The following is a 20,550-nucleotide window of genomic DNA, read 5'->3' as shown; positions in this document are numbered from 1 at the left end:
CATCGAAGGTCAACACGACACTGTCTCTCCGGAGAACCAACGCACGGAGCTGGCGACCGTGCATGGCTCGCCGAACGAAACGAAAGAAACCATTTCCGGTGTTGTTAAAAAACCTTGTAGTATCATCCTCCCCCGGAATGGAATCACACCTTTATGTTCAATAACTAACGGTAAGGGGCTATCAAAGTAATTGGGATTGGAGGGGGGGGGGGGGGGGGGGTGAAGGGGGCATTGTGGAAGTAAAGATATAAGAGCTGTGATACTATTAGGGATGCATTCCCCGGGGTCATCATATATCCATCAGTTTGAAGAATCCTCATTATATAGTAAAATGTACCCCAGTGACTAGAGGGTGCACCGAAGGTCTGTGACACACACAGAGCTGACAAAGCGCCATTTCACGAGGTACACTTTGCTTGGGGCCCAAATGTATTACAGGCATTATTTACCATTTGCAGATGAAACAAAAACCCAGCTTTGGTGCTTCAAAATAGTTACAAAATGTGAGTTATTGATAGAAACAACCAGTGTAAAAATAAGTTAATCAGTATAATCAGTTTTAAATATAGTTAAGTATACAAAATGTGAACAATAGTTATATCAACACTGTGTCGGGACTAAACTGTCTACAGTTTAGCGAGAAAAATAATGATATCTCTTCAGGCTTTATTGCAAAACTTCTGTATGGTAGGATGTTTTGTGATACAACTGACCCACATAACATATATTCATCAAATGTGATAACTCGTACATGCTTTAAACCACTGCTCCCAATGGTAAACAGTACCTTGAAGTTATTCTCAGGCGTAGAACTGCCCTGACAAGATGTTGCCATGTGAGGGTAATATTGGAGTAGCAAATATTATGTACTTACTTACTCACTACTATGAACTTATTTTACTTTTCCAGAACGCTGGTGAGGGACAGGACCTGTTCACGCGCTCAGGGTTAAGTTGTCTTTGCATGATGGCCCTCTCCTTCCAGTAAATTCATATCTCAAAATGACATTATCCTGAAATTACGAAACAGACATGGCTGGGAGCTAGGGATGAAAGCTACTGGATACCAAGAAACGATAATGCAATTATTCATAGTCACGAGTAACATCCTCCCAGTGATCATCTTTCCTCTTCTTAAAGGCGTTCACAGAACATGCTGATACCATGTCTTCTGGGGGGCTTTTCACGAAGCGCTTTGGTCGAATATTTTTTCTGACAAACTGTTACAAACTACTGAAATCCTTGCATCTGATTGGCTGAGAGCAAATTCGTCCGACAACTTCGTCGGACAAAATGCTTCATGAAATGTCCCCCCGGAAGAGAATTCTACGCATCAACCACTCTCTCTGTTAGCAAAATATTACTTCTTCACATCCAATCTAGCATACCGTTTTCCAAGCTTCGTGGAATGACCACGTGTTCTCCCATCACTGTTACGACACAACATGTCAAGCATAATGTGACCGTGCAAGAACTTCAATCATGTCCCCTCTTTTTCGCCTGTAACTGAGAGATGGTTAGGATAGGTGACGCAGACGTCTAGAGTAAGATACATGTCTAATTTCTGGAATCATTTTAGTGGGGTCCTCCTTTGGACATTCCGAGTCTTCTTTGATCACGTAGCTTGAATGATGACCTTACAGTCTGACTATATTTTGAGGTAGGTCTTAAAGGTCATGTAAGAGTCTCACATTATTCATATCCAAATGTGCAAACGACCTTCTAACAAGTCCTAACAGCTCATTTGATTTTGCAAAAGCTCGAAAAAATGTGGTCCTTGAAGGTCAAATGAGAGTCCACTAAAACACCCGGGTCTCTCTCAACCTAACAACTTTCAGCCAAGACGACTGTGTCAGACTCTTCCTTGATGACATACTGGCATTTATCAGCCTAAGATTTCAGGTGCTTCTAAAATCCTCTTGTAGCTAGCTTCTCAGTATAGCTCCTACCTTATCTGAGAGCACATTTAGGCCTACAATTTCATGTCGTCTGGAAAGATCTGAGTGTAGTGCCAGACTGCAGGGGCGTCACCAGCTTTTTTTCAAGGGGGGTGCGTTTTGACCCTAATGTAACGAGAATTTTTTTTCTTTTTTTTTTTTTTTGGACAGACATTTGGAATATAGGAAGCTCTCAATCCCTAGACTTTTACTGTTTTTGACGGAAACCAAGCGGGGAAAGGGCACCGGCGTAGCTAGGATTTCATCTTGGAGGGGGGGGGGGGGGGGGGTGATGGTGTGTTAGTATGCAAGGGAGCGAGCAAGGGGGGGGGGACTCGTGAAAGTGCCTGTTGTCCCCCCCCCCCCCTCCCACGGTGAGAACTTTTTGCATTTTGATGTTGTAAATGGTGCAATTTGATGCAGGCTTTTTGGGTGTTTTACCGACTTGAAACATTCCCACTTGTTTAAGGTAGCAGTACATTTTGATGGAATTTGTTGTTGAACAATGTGCCTATAAACTATATCATTTCAATGAACTTCTTGTATTGATTCTTACACCGCTTATGATGTCATGAACGCGACCGAGCCCGAGCAGGCGGAGAGAGCGAGGGGGGATTTGATGCATGTTTTGCTTGTTTTATCGACTTGAAACAGTCCCACTTGTTTAAAACAAAGCAGTATATTTTGATGTAGATTAATATCGAACAATTTGCCTATAAAATAGTATCATCCAAATAAACTTCCTGTTTTGATATTTACACTGAATATCATGAACGCGGCCAAGCAAGAGCGAGAGGAGTGAGCGAGGGGGAGGATGTGGGAGGGAGTGTCCCCCTCCCACGGTGAGCACTTTTTGATGTTGTAAATGGTGCAATTTGATGCAGGTATTTTGCGTGTTTTATCGACTTGAAACAGTCCCACTTTGTTTAAGGCATCAGTACATTTTGAAGTAAATTGTTATTGAACAATTTGCCTATAAATGGTATAATTCAAATAAACTTGTCATGTCATGAACGCGACCGAGCCCGAACAAGCGGAACGAGCAAGGGGGGAGGTTGTGGGAGGGGGTTGTCCCCCTATAAATGGATTATGGAATGACGGTGTGAAACGACAAATTACTGGCAGCAATATCTGGAGAATGGCTTAACGATTACATGCGAGCAAGCGGAGCGAGCGAGCTTTAAAATTTTGACATTTTACTGTCCCAAAATTGCCGTTTGCAGCCATATTTTTTTGCTTTGGAAATTAAGGGGGGACGCAACGGGCGCAACTGCTGGCAATTACTGGCAGCAATATCAGGAGAATTTAAATGCGAGCGAGCGGAGCGAGCGAGCTTGAAAATTTTGACATTTTACAGTCCAAAAACTGCCGTTTGTAGCTACATTTTTTTTTTTTTTGCGGTAAGGGGGGGGGGGCGCACCGGGTGGAGCTGCTGGCAATTACTGGGAGCAACTTCAGGAGAATGGCATTACGACTAAATGCCAGCGAGCGGAGCCAGCGAGCTTGAAAATTTTGACATTTTACAGTCCAAAAACTGCCGTTTGTAGCTATACTTTTTCGCTTTGGAAATTAAGAGGGGGGGGGGGGACGCCCGGTGCGCCCCTCCCCCTGGATCCGCCACTGGTAGTCAAGGGTGTCGGTTTATGTTCATGACTGAGGGAGGTATCAGACCAGCGAGGTGGCGTCGAAGTGACCAAGCATGGGAAGGATGTCCAAAATCTATCTAAATAGTAAACACTTTGTAGAATACACTGTGAGTCTTGTACTAGTAGATATGTATAAAATCAGTGCTGCCAGAACCAGGGGTGCGAATTGTTTTTGCCTACGATTTTTTTTTTTTTGTCCCCGATGCAAAATTTCAAAAAATAAATAAATAAATGAATAAAAAATAATTATTATTCAGGGTCCGGTGTTGAGGTCGCTCGCAGACTGATTTCTTTTTTTTTTTTTTTTTAAGGGTCTGAAGGGGGGTGCGTTCGCACCCAACGCACCCCCCCTGGTGACGCCCATGGACTGATAAATGCTGGGAGGTCATTCACATACACGACAAACAGAATAGGGCCAATACACCCTCCTTGAGGTACTCCACTAGAGACCAACTGACCAGTCAGTTTGCTGACCACTGACCATTGACCACAATTCTCTGGCGTCTTCCATGCAAAATTGATCTAATCCATTCAATCACTTTACCCCGAATGCCATACGCCTCCGAATTGCAGAGCAAGCATTGGTGAGGAACACACACGGTGTCAAAAGCGTTCATTAAACCAATGTATACAACATCAGTACTACCACCTTCGCCTATTGTACTTGGTTCCACTCATTTAGGACTCCAATAGATTTGGAGTGCACGACCGTCCTGGAATGAAGCCATGATGATGATCCCTATGACTTATTGTGCTCTGGTACAGCTGCGGATGACAGTTTGGGTTGAATAGCTTTGAGGATTTTATAGGGAATAGCGTTGTGCAAGTTTCAAACTGACTTCCCTCAGCAACATTTGCAAAATATTCTGTAACACAGGGGTTGTTTAAGTTCCATATCAATTGTTTTATTACTGTTCTACCTGTGTGTATCCCACTAAGGCGCTACGCCATGTTGTCTGCAGGTCAGATCGAGGTCCAGAAGTAAATTCGTTCTTTGGGGCCTGGAATTTTGACGAAGAAAAAATTGCTTGAGTCGTCAACATGCAAATGTAATGTTCAGCTATCCCTAGGTGTTATAACTTCCCACCATGTTGTTCTAAAGGGGCTATGTGGGGGGGGGGGGGGGGGGTGTCACGGTGTCACAAGGAAAAAAGCTTTTGGCAGGAAGCGCACGCCGTGTCGTGTCAATCGTTCTCTTTGTTTCTTCGATAATTTTTGTGGAATAAGCCGGGTATGTAGAGAAGAACTCAATGACATAAATAAGCATACATAAAACTCACACACACGATACTAACTCACTATCTATACAAACACAGAGGCGCGCGCGCACGCGCACACACACACGAACACACGCACACACACACATACACACACACACACACACATACACAAACAAACAAACAACTGATGTAACATGTGCAGAGAGCTTTTTTCTCGTTGTGAGGCTAGCCCTAGAAGCAAAGGTCAGTGGAAACGTGAGATGATAGCTGTCGTCTGTTTCCATGAACCCGGAGAGTACTCAGTAATAACCGTCTTCAACATCCCTGCATTTTTTCTCATTCGAGCAAAGGTGCCAAGGAAAACCCCAGGGGAGTATACCTAGGCGACGGATGATTCCACTGCTATTAAGAGACATACAGGAGGGACGACACTGTAGGGAACCTTCCTCAAACTGGCAATTATTTTCTTAGCATCAAACAACGCGAAAACAAAAATGTGGATGATTACGGAAATATTAAGAGGCAAATGGAAGATTAGGCAAGATCATGCACTGCGGGTTGGATGGGATACCACCTGGCGTTTGATTACACCCTTAGCCATCTCCCGGAGGACTCCACGACCGTATTAATAGACCGCGATGACACCCGAGCTTTGTGTAGACGGAGCTAATAGGCGAGAGACGCTCTCCCGGGCAGGATGCACAACCTTAAAGCTCGCCTCATGAAGTGTAGAGAACCGCCATCACAAAATATCCTGCTAAGGATTAGTATTATTTGTTTTTACTTCATGATATTCATTATAAAAGTCTTATATAAGTTTTTTTTTAATAAAAGTATTGTTATGTAGGTCACAGCATGATTAAAAGGTGATGAAAACTCACTGTATGTTGCTGATTATTATTTTGAATTCCATGACCGGCCCTCATCTCATCACCTGTCATAAAAACGCTACATGATAGAGATATTGGTCAATAATCAAAAGAGCATTTCAAGGTCAGATAAGATTGAGGTTATCTGGTTTTGCTTCAAAAAAAAAAACACGTATAATGAAATATTATTATATAATGTCTACGATTTCTGTGAAGAAATATCTTTTAGGGATTGACAACGTTTACGTTAATGGAGCATAGAAATTCCTTGCGCCACTTTGGTCTGTATTTACATTTTCATACGTCCAATGCTTATTGTTTCTCCAATAACGCTTCCACTAAGTCGATGCTGTTCAGGGAGCTTTAGGGCTGTGGAAAGCGCTGCAGGATGCAGGGCTTAGCGGCCGTGCTCGTACAAACCAAGGATCTTCAAACCTACCGTATCAACGCTTTAGCACGGACAACAGTTCGAACCACCTTACAGAGGATAAACGCCGACGAAAAAGAAGTTCAAAGTCTGAATTCTTAATCAAGATTTGAAATCTTTATATGCTTCACTAAACTTCTTATCGTTATGCAGAGGGATATTACTTTTTTTTTTCATGAAGAAAAAGAACGATATGTGGGAGCGCTGCCGCAGAGTCAAGTGGATAAGACTCCCGACTCCCAATCGGAGGACCCAAGTTCGATTCTCGCCCAGTGCTTACGTTCTTGGACAAAATGTTTTTACCCACAATGTCCCTCTTGACCCAGGTGTATGAATGGGTACCTGGCAACGCTAGGGTAATGATAATGGCAGGGTCCTTTTGTAGAGCGGTGGAAACTCTGAAGAGGCTACCCTGGATAAATAAGACCTTATTATTATTATCATTATTATTATTATTATTATTATTATTATTATTATTATTATTATTATTATTATTATTATATTATTATTATTATTATTATTATTATTATTATCATCATCATCATCATCATCATCATCATCATCATCATTTTTATTATGATGATCTATACTTTTCGTTATCTTTCACAAAGTGGGATAGATGATTTTTGTACTTTGTCATTGCAGAGAAACCTTGACCGGAATACCCAGTCCCGACTCGGTTGCGGACTCACCATGCCTAAAACCTAGTCTCAGCAACGGTCACTGCCAGCGAGAGGCCACGACCTTCACATTTCCCGTGGAAGGCGACCAGAAGGGCGTGCCGGAAGTCAAAATGTGGAACCCGATGACGCGGAGAACGCGACTGGAGAGGAGGCTAATCATTCTAGCAGTCCTGCTCGTCGTCTGCTCCGCAGCCATGGTGGTCATTCTTTTCATACAGGGCTACTCGGGTAAGACCAAAGCAACCCCCATTACTGCAACCCGACAGGGGCCTACTTCCCAGACAGTTGTGTTATGAATTTGTTAATATAACTCATTTGATTCTTGTCTGCGCTGGGTCAGACGCCATCGAATCACTTGCCAATCATACCTAATGTGTTGATAATCAGACGGTATCGCTGCACAGTGTTGCGTTATCGTAGAGGGCGGCGACATGACTTATTTGAATGTTTGTGCCTTGTAATGGTTACAGAGTCGTTGTTGTTGTTTTTTATTTTGATTTTATTTGAGGGAAGAGGGGATTGTGAATAGTGTAGAATCTAATGTGAAAACTGATTCCAAGAAATAGAAAAACATATGAATTTTACGTCCCGGTAAAGAACAGAAATGAAAGATTTTTTAATATTGGAATTGTGATATCCTTAGAAGTCAAGTCTAATCAAAGTCTAAACTGAGAGTGATTCTTGAAAGTGAATACACTTTACCCCAAAACCTTGATACCTTGGTGTTTATTGGCTCTTGTGTTTTGATTATTTAAAGAGAAGCAATAGAGTTGGAGGGGTAGAAGAGATTCGATTTTATTTTTGCGTTTTTTCAATTTACTATTTTGATTTTTTTTTTGCACTTGCGATATTATCCAGCTAGTGCTCCTCTCGTTCTCTTTTTCCTATCTATTAACTTTATCCATGTATTTATGCATGTTTGCATGTTTAAACATATCACTTTCCATGTTAGTGATTATATATGGCTCTGCCAAGCTATATCGCAAACACTTAGGAGGCGGATATATTATAATCATTGTGCCGCTCCGACAAATCCATGCTCGAACCATCCTCATACGCAATGCGAGCAGTCAATTCAACTTGCGCGATTACACTTTGTGGTTTGATTATATTACTCTTGACACACATACTCGAAAACAACCGCACACGCACACGCACGCACACACACACACGCACACACACACACACACACACACACACACACACACACACACACACACACACACACACATACGCATGTGCAGACGATTTGTGCGCAATAATTGCAGCCTCTAAACTGTGGCAAGTAAGGAGCTTCTCCTATCTATCAGATACTGGGCAATAACTTACCATTTTATCGCTCTCATTTCTCCTTCGCCTCCAAATTTCTGACCCTTTTCTTTTTTCGCTCCTTCTCCGTCTTTGTGTCTCCCTCCCTCCCTCCCTTTATTTTTCCTTTTCTGTCTTGGCATTGATTTTCACTTAAGTGCCTGCGCATGATACTTGGCTGAGATTGAGAAAGTGTGAGTACCTGGCTTAGTAAACTCGGCGTGTACGTGACCGCAATGGCGTTAGGGCTCCGCCTCAAACGAACATGGTGAAACGATTTAAAGTTGGAAACACCCCTTGTACTTTCTCCACCTAATGCGCAATATCATACTAAGATTGCTGAAGTTGGACTTGTAGAAGACAGCATCTATGATCTAGTTGCAGCATTTTTTGCATTTATCTATATCTTTTTCAGCCAATTTTTTTCCTGAGAGTAAAGGCAAATAGGTTGTTGCGTCCAGGAATAGAAATATCCAGCGAACTATAGGCTTAAATCATGCTGATCGAATTATAATCTTATTCTGTTTTTATTGATTCATGATTCTCTCACTGCATCCTATTACCTATCAACCGAATCTCCTGGCGTGGAATTTAGTTAGAAATGAATGGGATAAACCATGTATTTATACTCTTTGACATGCGAGGCACCAATCGCATGTTTATACTTTTATACAAAACAGCATACGTTGACTCAGTAAGAAAACTGAAACATGACAACAATTAGAGCTTCCAATGTCAAATGAAAAATAAGTCAATAAAATCGGTATCCTGTTCATGCAGTGATAAATGTTGTGTCGCTCTCGAGATGTCACAGCAGCCATGTTAAAAACGAATGTCATATACAACGTCAAAAGGTCAGAGGGGTGCCAAAACGTCCTTTTGACAGTCACGTTGGCAATTACGAAACAAAAAGCATAAACATAACCCTATTTTGTCATTTGACTCATGTTTCTGATGAGTACGCGAATGTGTTATTTCTTTTCCCGTATGTACACGTATGTGATCTTGTTTGTATCTCTCTTTTACGCGTGTCCTCTATAATCCGAGAAGAGTTATGCTCCCCTTGAAATAGCTCCGAGCTTTAATTTCACCGAGATGCTGAGTTCTCCACATCAAGGATGTGATTACGAGAAGCGAGGAAGAGTGGAGGGAGAGAGGGAGAGGGGTGGGGGATTGATAAGCTGAATGAGGGGAAAGCCCCTTGAAATGTGGCCCCTGGGTTCGATCTCCTTCACGTTGCCCCTAAAACTCATCTTGACCTTTTTGGAAAGACATACTACACGCCCTAGCTGCATCTTACTATAAAAAACGGTCATTTTATGCGGGCATCGCCGAGTGATTTCCTGCCAGCATTTTGAGGCATATATCCTTGTCATGCCCACTACTGCTATAGTGTCAACTTCTTCTTTGATTTTTACAAAGTGCATAATGCGTGTGAGTAAGAGAAACGGAAAGGCAAAGAGAGGGGAGAGAGAACTAGGGAGAAATTTGCACAGAGCAAAAAACAATAACAATGACAACAACACATCTACAGATAATGACGGACAAATACTATAGATAGATATATACTAAAGTTGATAGATAGATATACATAATATAGGTAAATAGGTAGATAGAAAATAGATAGATAGATAAATGGATAGATAGATAGATAGATAGATAGATAGATAGACTGACAGACAGATACATGTAGATAGAAGTTAAATAACTAGGTAGGTATAGGTAGATAGATAGATAGATAGACAGATAGATAGATAGATAGATAGATAGACAGACAGATAGATAGATAGATAGATAGATAGACAGATAGATAGATAAGGTGAGAGAGACGGAGAGAAAGGAAAGACGCAGAGAGAGAGGGATAGGCAAAGAAAGAGAGAGTGAAGGAGAAAAGGAAGGTTTCAAAAAGTGAAGAGGTATAACTGATTATCATCAACAAGAAATGCAAGAGAGTAGGTGAGTGTAGAGTAGAGGATTAGAAAGGGATACTATAGTATATTCAAGCCGAAAGATACCAGTCTTTATCTCCCTCCACCGCCAACACTCCCACTCCACACCCTTAAAGAACGATGCGGGTTTTTTTTTTTCGTGCAAATATCGTCTTCAGACATGAGGAAATATCTGAGACCTGAAACAGTATACATGAATTATCCTTGATTGGAATGATTTTACAGTCAGCAGAATCCGCTCTGAAGGCATTGTTTAATCGAGGCGTTGTAATGTCCATTATTGAAGCACAGCAGTTTGTTTTGTAGTTTTCCTATATCTCGTAAGGTTTGATGGTATGTCACCTTCGCGGTATAGAAATGCACTATATTCACAATACCCGAGGTTTTAATTATATGATTCCAGATAAAAGTTTCATGAATTGACCAGCGATAGACCTCAATCGTTATTGTGCAATCGACCAGCAATGAACTTTTGACGGCGTAATTAAGCTGTGCAATCGGCCCATTGGAATTTCTAGTAGTTGAGGAGCTAACATCACAGCATCATCCAGATCCTTGCGGTTCCTTTTGATATCTGCGCAATCATGGGTGATCAGGATGTTATTGTATATGTACCCACACGGGAGAAAAAAACGAAACAAAAACATAATGCCAAAGGCGAAGCGGGTCAACATTCTGCCTGTGAGGCCATACAGCATAATATACTATAATTATAATAACATACCTCCCTCTGAACGCCCTATTTCTTCACTGTCATGACCCGGGTTTCGCGGCATTCAGCTATCGACTGACGGTCTGCACTCATTGTTCGTGTCAGTGCATTTTTCTGTACGAGAGGATAAGCGAGACAAAATGTTTACCCGTGTGTCTGCGAAAATATCAGCCAATTAGAATTCAGACGATGCGTTAAGTGCGCCATTTTCATCGTTCGTCCGATCCCATACACGATAAATCGTCTCTATGAAGGCTCGTTTGGTCGATCTCATTGCTGGTAATTTCACGCTAACGGCTTTTTGTTTTATCGAGTTGCAGTGTTCAGACTTAAACAAACACGTCGTAACCTTTTTAAAGCGACGGAGGCATTATTCCTTAATGAGTGCAAAAATTGCTCCGTATACATGGAAAACGTCCAATGTCTAGAAGGCGACATCGTATTTGAACTTCCACCCGGGCCCCTGTTTCATAAAACTTGTTATCAGTGACAACTGCCACATTAATATGACAAATTTGCTCTCAGCCAACCAGATGCAAGGATTTCAGTAGCTTGTCCACAACTATAACAACTTGCCACTGATAACAAGTTTTATGAAACGGGGCTCAGATCTATCAACATATTAGCACGCTTCACGGGTACTTTCATATAGTTTTATACTTGAAGACAATTTGGATATCGGATGGATATTTCAACGAAAACAGACAATTAAGAAATCCGGGATAAGTTAACTTAACCGAAACTCGTGTCGTTCTTGTTTGATTTTTGTTTGTTTATTTTCGCTCCGATTTAGGCTTATATGAGAAGAAATGCAACACTTGCAACGGAAATGTATTTTCATATATTTTTCTCTCTTTCTTTCGCTCTCCTTCTCCATCTGTCTATCTATCTGTCTGTCTGTCTGTCTGTCTGTCTCTCCTCTTAATGTCTTTATGTCTTAATGGCAGACGAATGGAAGGGGGAAAACTGGCCTGCATGATTGATTACCGGTTATTTATCAATGCGGACATTCATCATCCGTCATGAATATTTCAAACAAATTAACAGTTGAAAAGCAGAAGTCCTGATTTACGACATCTGTGCATGCTCAAGTTAATCTCGCTCACTTGATTTTTCATTTATCCCACTTTTACCCGTCTGTGACGGTATATAGTTGATAATCGTTATGATCTTATGATACTGGAAATAATGTAATGATAACAACTGTATGGTAATAAAAAGAACTGATATTTAAACTAATCTAAACGGTCATTATGGTAACATCCTTGATATCTGACAAAAACAATACTTTAGACTTATTCTTGTAATGTCTGATATGCCCTTGCAGGAAAAAAAAAAATCATCCGTTACCGTATTATCGCCGAGTATCTATAATAATAATAATAGACACTTATAGAGCGCCTTTTCCACCGGACACCAAGCGCTATGACATGTCATCCCTGGTCGCCATAGGAGATAAAATATATGCAAAATACCAGGCAGCGACAGTTACAGGTTTTGGAAGAAACTTGGAAAAAAAAAAGTTTCATAGATAATACACGTGTTAGTTCGTATGCCCTCTAAGTCGTTGTTGATGTCATAAATATAGGGGCAAAAGGAAGCGCAGGACAAGAACAACACTACTGTACACTCAACCACAAGCAAACAAACTAACAAACAATCAAGCAAAAGAAACAAAACAAAGAAACAAACGAGAATACGAATTAAATAGCATGCATCTGCAATATTGCATTCACGTTGCCGTTTGCTTCGCTGGCAAATGGAAAGCATGATGACTATCATTATAGACTAATTCTCGATCCATGCATCATGTCTTTCTCTACAGTTTAAGCTGATAGAACATTGTAGACTGCTGATGTTCACATTCTTTTTTTTTTTCTTCCATATGATCTATTCACACGCATGATACCATCAACAACACTATTGGCTCATGATGATAGTAACATGTTCATTGATCAGAAAAATGTATGTAATTCTGACGTAGAGATCACGAAATGTTGTTTATTCAGCCTCACATTGTTTCCATGATCTTCATAGATTTTCAAGCATTGTCCAGCATGCGTTTATTCATCCATTGAAAAAAAACATTGAGCATTAACTCACACTATTGCTCCCCATTTCATTAAAAAAGATGTTAGGATAGCAACTCTTGCTGGAATGACAACTTCCAATAGCAACAGCCAATCAGGAAGCTGGATTATTGTCGTTACCATGACAATGTCATACCAGCAAGAGCTGCTATTGTCTCAACTTTTTATGAAATGGAACCCTGGTAGCGCCTTCTAGCTTTCATAGACTAGCCTGTTGCATTCATATTATACACTCTATACTTATATGAAAGTTTACTATAAAGCAATATTACACTCGACTTTTTGATTTCGCAGGCAAGGGAAAGAGCCACCACAACATGCGAGGTCATGACACCCATTTCTTCGAAGAAAATATTTCAGGTACATCGATTATGAAAAATAACAACTGGACAGACACACTGAGCACACGCACACAGACACACATGCACACACACAAACATACAGAATAAGAAAACGAGATGGTTTTATATGACATAATTATATCATTTCATATGACATAAAGCTGCAACATTAAGATTTTTGTATGACGGAAATAGGGACGCGGAAACATCGAAGTTTTCGTATTTTCAAAATCATACGACAAAATAAAGGACACTTTCAGTCGCATTGTTGTTAAGCACTCAACGTAGCAATGTTCTTTGAAAATGTGTGTAAAATGCATTTTATCGAGAAATGCATTCTCGACTGGCAGCAGAAGAAAGGTTAATTTGCAACACATTCATAGCTACATGAAAATTCTACGCTTGTGCTGTATGCAGCTCTCACCAAACTCATGGTCAGTATCAAAAGAATATGCCTTTGGGTTATCAATCTCTTGATGCACTGTAGCAATTTTTTTTCAAATACATTTTCATTGTTATGTTAACAGAAAATGGTCTATTTGAACTTCTGTTTTCATTGAAGATGTAACCTTTCTTTCAGAATTTGTCTTATCTTTGAATAAAAAGCACAGAAAGACAAGAATCCTCCCAATTAAGATTTGCCATGAAAAACAACAAAACTGAATATTGCTAGGATTATCGAAATTCTACCGTCTAACCTTTCTCTGTCTTATTTGTTTCAATTACTATCCTGAAATTATTCTGTGTACAATTAAATACGAATCCAGCAAACGGCAGAAATGAGTTCCTTTAAAGAACAGTTTCTCTGTAAGACGCCAAATATCAAACGTGACTTGCAGAATAAATCCCCCTTCGCTGAACGTTGGTAAGAGTGAAAACGCTGGTGATAAACAAACACTTAATCATTGTTGCTGACAGCATTTCGCGTAGGTGGGGGGGGGGGGGGGGGGGGGGGTCATGCAAAGTCACAGTCTTATATACAGCTCTTCCAGTCATTCAAGAGATGAAACTCACTGTGTTTACATCAGGATACCACGACACCTGTCCTTATATCTTGCATACAAGCATTTTTACTGAAGCTATTAGATTGTTTATTGAACGTGCCGCCAACGAAGAGAGGTGGGCAGCGACGTGCGGGTGTAGGGCGAAGTGTTTGGTTGGTGCGACAGACGCCCATCCTTCAGCGTATCTACAAACTTGTGCTCGTGCATTCCAGTTTCTTGTGTTAAAAAAAGTGCTGCCTTGTCTTTTTTTTTATCTCTATCAACTGTGCATTTACCTACTCCCCCCCCCCCCCACCACACACATACATAAAGTAGACGTTACAATTTCACGGATTTCTCTGACGACAGTTTCCATATGCGATGAAATTTGTCAACGGAATCCAGCAAAATTGCTCCGTACCGCGCAGATCAACATATGTTCAACTTTCCTGTAGTTTTGACATTCGCGTATTCACCTAGATTGATTCGCAATACGAGAGACTACGAGTTCATGAGCTTGAGTCAAAATGCCATGCTACATGTCAATTCTCTGATGAAGCTATTGCATGTCGTCTAAATTGGGAGATTAGTATCAAATCCTGATTGATCTTGATGGCTTGCAAGTATAACATTCGTTTTCTCTTTGCACAATTTATGACATATCTGTCCTTATATACATATATTTTACAACCAATTAAACAACCAAAAAAAAAAAAAAAAGATTTCTCACTAAACTCAATCTAATTCAACAGCAATTCAATTTATTTGGCAACTTTAATGCGCCACAGGAGATTTTATATTCAAGATTATTCAATACTTTTAAAGGCCGGGACCTGTTAGAAGGAGGGTAACGATAATAGAGTTATTCTAAAGGTTCGTTCTACCGGAAAAGACATAAGGTTCGCTACTCCAAAACATACAAATTTCCCTATACCTATATAGATGTTTGTTAATCCGGAAATTGAACAGATTTCGTTATTCCGAAAAAAAAATAGTCCGAAAATGAATAAATGTTCCTTTTTCCGAGGTTCGGTCGTTAATTCGAAATAAAAACAAAAATTGTTATTCTGTCGGAATTTCTGAATTACGAATCTTATCTAATTTCCGGATTAGCAAGCCTTTGGATAGCTAATTTTTTTTTCTTTTTTTTTTGTTGCAATTTTCGCATTAACTAATCTTCGAAATAACAAACATTTGGAAAATGATCTTCGGAAGAACGAATTGCAACCGTTATATGCACAATCATGGTGCTGCTTAATGGAGCCCAAATTAATGTAACCATAAGATTAGCACAGATGATACATCCTCACAAGTTCGTGCAATATACAATCAGACGTCAGTAACAGAAAATAAAGAATGGAGAAACGGAAGAAAGAAAGAAAAAAACACACTAAAGGGACAACGATCTCAGTCAAGGATGACAGTTTTGTCAATGAAGAGTTTTATTGGAAATCGAGCTAACTATGTGATATTTTTAATCATAACTTTTGGAATATTCTCTTTTTGTGTTTTAAGAGGGGTCTCATTGGAACGGTTTTGTTTTGCTCTATCTGAAGATAAACACATTTCAAAATGTTTAGAAATGACGCTTAGCCCATTTTGCATTGAAACTTCTTCTTCTTCTTCAAAGAATGTAAATACACTCGAATAAGGCTCTGATGCAAGAGAGTGTGGTTACTAGTTTTCAAGTCGGAAGTAATCATTGTATGCTGTGACTTTTATCTTCCTTGATACAATGCACATCTTTTATTTCCCCCTTATCTACCAGGTTCAGAAGAATGTCCAAGGGTATGCACCACAGCAAACTGCGTCAAATCAGGTCAGTATAATTAAAGTCAAGGTTTTCCATTCCGGTGAAGATTCGACGCAGCCTCCAGTGGCACTGTGCCCTTTTCTCATTAATATAATGTGAACAGAAAGAACCAAAACAGGACAATTTCCAACATACGATTCATTGTTTTAAATCAGTCTGGTTGTGAAAAAAGTGTAAAGTTTGCCTATCATTAACTTTACTGTACACCATGCACGAATATTATTGTAATAAATATTCACAATGTTTTTTTTTTAAGGTTTCATCGTAGCTGAAAGCGACTCATTGAATTTACCATGTGCACAGTTTTAGAGAGAAAAGAAGAAAAAGAAGAAAAGAAAGATGTAAAAAATTTAATTGCACTGAAACTCCAGCAAATGTCACATAAATCATTAACTATGATACGCGCGAATGTATAGCCATGAATGAAATTGAAATAATACTTTGTCATTACCATTTTTTTTTTTTTTTGCGTCTGTAGCATCTCAGTTGATCTCAAATATGGATCCGACGGTGGACCCCTGCGACGATTTTTATAAATATGCATGTGGTGGCTGGCACAGATCCAACATCATACCGGAAGACGAGGCGAGTTACGCAATTCCCTCACAACTCGTAAAGAACCTTGAAATTCAGTGTAAAGGTCAGTGTGCTTATAATTGTTTTTATTCTAATACATGTACCGTCTTTCCCCTGACGTAACGTCGTGGTCAAAATAGTTAGTCTATATATCTATCTATTATTACTGATTTTTTTTTTAATTGTTGCCTTACGCTGCTCTCTGGTATCTAATATGTGTTTTTTTTTAAATCGATATCATAATTATTTCCTGAAAAAAAAAAAAAAACAAATTATGATATAAAAAATTGAAATCCCACCACCCCCCCCCCACAAAAAAAAACTCTATAGAAAACATAAGTTACACTATGAATCGACTCCACATTGAAATCTTGGTTTCCTTCCATATCGACAATGACGATAGTATAGTTTACATGAGTTTAAAGGACAAGTTCACCTTCATAAACATAAGGATTGAGAGAATGCAACAATATTAGTAGAACACATCAGTGAAAGTTTGAGGAAAATTGGACAATCGATGCAAAAGTTATGAATTTTTAAAATTTTTGTGTTGGAACCGCTGGATGAGGAGACTACTACAGCTTGTGAGTCATATGCGTACAACAGTATAAAGAAAATGTAAAGAAAATTCAACATATTTTCACTTTTTTCGCATAATAAAAGAGCACTTTGACTTGCCACTTTCTAAAGGCAGGGGGAAAAATATTACCCATAACATTTGTCGGTAACGAGTCTGGGGAATGTGTACTTTTTTCAAAAGATGAAATTTTGTGAAATTCTCTTTATATTTTCCTTATATTGTTGTACGCATGTGACATCTAAGTTATTCACACACTGCAATAGTCTTCTCATCCAGTGGTTACTGCACAAAAACTTCAAAAATTCATAACTTTTGAACGGATTGTCCGATTTTCTTCAAACATTCAATGATGTGTTATTAGTATTGCTACATTCTCTCAATCCTTATGTTTATGAAGGTGAACTTGTCCTTTAAGTAGAGTATTAGCCATACATTGTACATACACTGTATAAGAGGTATATATGCATATATATATATATATATATATATATATATATATTATATATATACATTTATATGTTTGTTTATGTATTCATCTATTCATTGATACTCTATTGTACATAAAATTGTATGGTTTGACTTCGCCTTTGCGCGCAACTGCAAAATGAATGATTATCGTATCGAACACCATTCCGTAGCCAATGCTGGATTATGAAGAAATCAAAGATTTGTTTGTGCATCCCTTTTTTTCCCAATATTGTCCCTAGATATTATCGAGAGGCCGCCGAAGATGATAGAGCCAGTGGCAATCACGAAGGCGCGCAATTTCTACAAGGCATGCATGGATGAAGGTAAGCCAGGGGTTTGTTTTATAGGCTGCGCGCATTGAAAGAAACCCCGAGGATCCGCACCTGTTTTACAACCATTTTAATGACTTCCATGAAACGGCTATCTTATAGAAACACTCCTGACAATTCCTGACGGTGTCATAATTTATCCCATACTGTTTACAAAGTCAGCACGTTGATGGAAATAATGCAAAGACAACGGTTTCATACAATCCACCCATTGGTAGGCTGATTGTAAAAAAAAAATAATAATAATAAAAAAAAAAAAAATAAGCACGTGAAGGCTCGAGAAGCATGAAGTGTCTCCGAATAATACAATTCGTGCATCAACCACATCTCCTGGGACGAAGATCTGTCAAACTACACTCTAAGATTTGTCCGTTTAGGTTCTTTTTATTTCTGAATAACCTTATGAAGCTGGGTTGTTGTCGTTGTTTTTTTAATCTAAAGCAGATATTACCAAATGGGGGGTCTTCTAACTGCCAGAAAGTCCATAAAGATCGTGATAAGATTTCCAGCATTCATGCTTCCACATCAATCTGCGTAAAAGCCAATACATAATAAGTTAACATCTACATTTGAAGTAACAAATCTAAGTTATTGCATCTGTCCATTAGTATGATTGTTCTTGTTTCTTTCTTTGTTTGTGTCCGTGTGTTTTGATTGCATAGTTACGAGCAAGTAATTATCAACACACACAAACAAACACACACACACACACACACACACACACACACACAAAATGCATAAGGGAAAGCATCAAAAAGTGTAGTCGCACTCTTTATAATAAAGAACGTGTTGTCTTCAAGGACTGTTAAGTGTTTTTGGTCAATTCTGAATAACCCCCTCCTCGGGGGAAGCAATTACACGATGGGCAGTGATGCAAAAGTGATGCAAAAGTCTGTCTACCGTTTCTTAGCGGCTCAATAAGTCTAACCTTGCAAGTGATATTGCCCTTCACTCCCTTTAGGGGAGCACTTCCCTCAAATTTCTATAAAAGCTGGTAGCAGACCTACATTCTATGATTCTAAAAAATGGCGTGGCGCCTTGTATTCGAAAATCAGCCCCGAAATCGGCGTCCGTGTTACCGAACAAAAGTTCATGAAACTCGGACATCCGTAATTGGATTGCAAACAGTGGCTTGCAGTACTTCATTATTTCACGACACGCCATCCAGATTGTACTGCATTTTGTTTGTAAACAAGCAAGAAAGCAAACAACACGAAATGTTCGAACAAACTATCACAGCCGAATGGAAAACAACGAAGACAAACAAACAAAATGATCAATCAAACACTAATCATCGCTACGTTGTCGTCGTTGTTTGTTTGTGTTTTGCTACAGTATTTGTTTATTTGTGTGTGTATCTGTTTACTTTTTAAAGTCCCGACGGCAAGTAAATTAAAAGAAAAAAGTAGTTAAAGTGTATATCTGTACACAGAAATTTAGTCTGCTGACATTGTAGGTTATTGTACTGGGAATATCCCTATGAAACATACGAGTGCAACGTTACATACATACAGAGATATAACAATATTATAAAGAGACATAGAGCAATCTCTAAAATGCCCAAAATTACATGCGCCTTGATCTAAAGGCCACCACTGGCGTAGCCAGGGGGGGGGGGGGGGGTGATGGGGGCGATCGCCCCCATAAGATTTGGACCGGGGATTTGGGAGGCGGGAAAAAAAATGCGTGTATACTGTATGCATGCACATGAAGCGGTTCTCTTTTGCAACCTTTCATCAAATAAGATATTTTTTGAATATTTCACTCAAAGTGTGCACCAGATCGTTGAATTTCAATTCAAAATATGCAAAATCTCTCGTGCTTGGGAGGGGGATACCCCCTCCCAAACCCTCCCCCTCTGTGCCTCTTTCCCTAGCTTAGTACACTTTTTATATTTACAAAAAATTATGAATAATTCTGAGTGCACAAGACTTATCACTTATATTCCGAAAACTCAAGGTTCCCTCATGTATAAGGGGAATTTCCCCTTTTGATCGACCCTTTCCTCCCTCAGTCCCCCCCCCAATCAGTTTGTGTGTGTGTGTGTGTGTGTGTGTGTGTGTTTGTGATTTCCCAAATGTTGATTCCATCAAATATGCGTAGACGAGATATCTCAATTTCAACCTTAAAAAGGCAAAAGCTCCAAGGGTGGGGAAGGGTGGGGATAACACTCGCCCACGCCTTCTCCCTGCTCGCCCGCCCCTCCCCCCCCCCTTCCGCCATGCATAGAAGTAGACTGTGGCTATACCCAGATCGCTTTATTTCAATTCTAAAAACGCAAAAGCTCCGCGAACGGGCCGGAGGAGGAATCCCCCTTCCCCTAAACTCTACCTCACTAGAATTTATACATACACACAGATGGTGCACATTCGGAATAAGAGCTAAATTCCGTGATTTTATCACTTCGATGAAAAAGTATTGCACCAAAAATTTGCAACAGATCGCTAAATTTCAGGTCTGAAAACGCAAAATCACCTTCGTGTGGGAGGGGATATGCGCCTATCTACACCCTCGTGTGCATGCTTTTTCTGTTTGACTGCTGAACAGACAGTGTTCATGATATTCAGTGTAAGAATTAATACAAGATTATTTAAATGATACCATTTTATAGGCAAATTGT

The 20,550-nt window shown here is 39.7% G+C and overlaps 1 protein-coding gene across 1 annotated transcript in view; it reads left to right on the top strand.

Moving 5' to 3' along the window:
- Window positions 1-20,550, top strand: part of LOC139744960 (neprilysin-like) — a 70,022-nt gene that overhangs the window by 29,984 nt on the left and 19,488 nt on the right. The window contains exons 2-5 of the mRNA XM_071655369.1: window positions 6,744-7,009; window positions 15,933-15,983; window positions 16,456-16,617; window positions 17,841-17,924. Of these exons, the coding sequence (XP_071511470.1) occupies window positions 6,744-7,009; window positions 15,933-15,983; window positions 16,456-16,617; window positions 17,841-17,924 (563 nt within the window). The remainder of the gene's footprint in view (window positions 1-6,743; window positions 7,010-15,932; window positions 15,984-16,455; window positions 16,618-17,840; window positions 17,925-20,550) is intronic.

Source organism: Diadema antillarum, unplaced genomic scaffold (assembly GCF_040938485.1).
Source record: "Diadema antillarum isolate AM-2024a unplaced genomic scaffold, OU_Dant_1.0 seq00001222_RagTag, whole genome shotgun sequence".
NCBI lineage: Eukaryota > Metazoa > Echinodermata > Echinoidea > Diadematoida > Diadematidae > Diadema > Diadema antillarum.
This window is presented reverse-complemented; position numbering and strand designations above follow the sequence as displayed.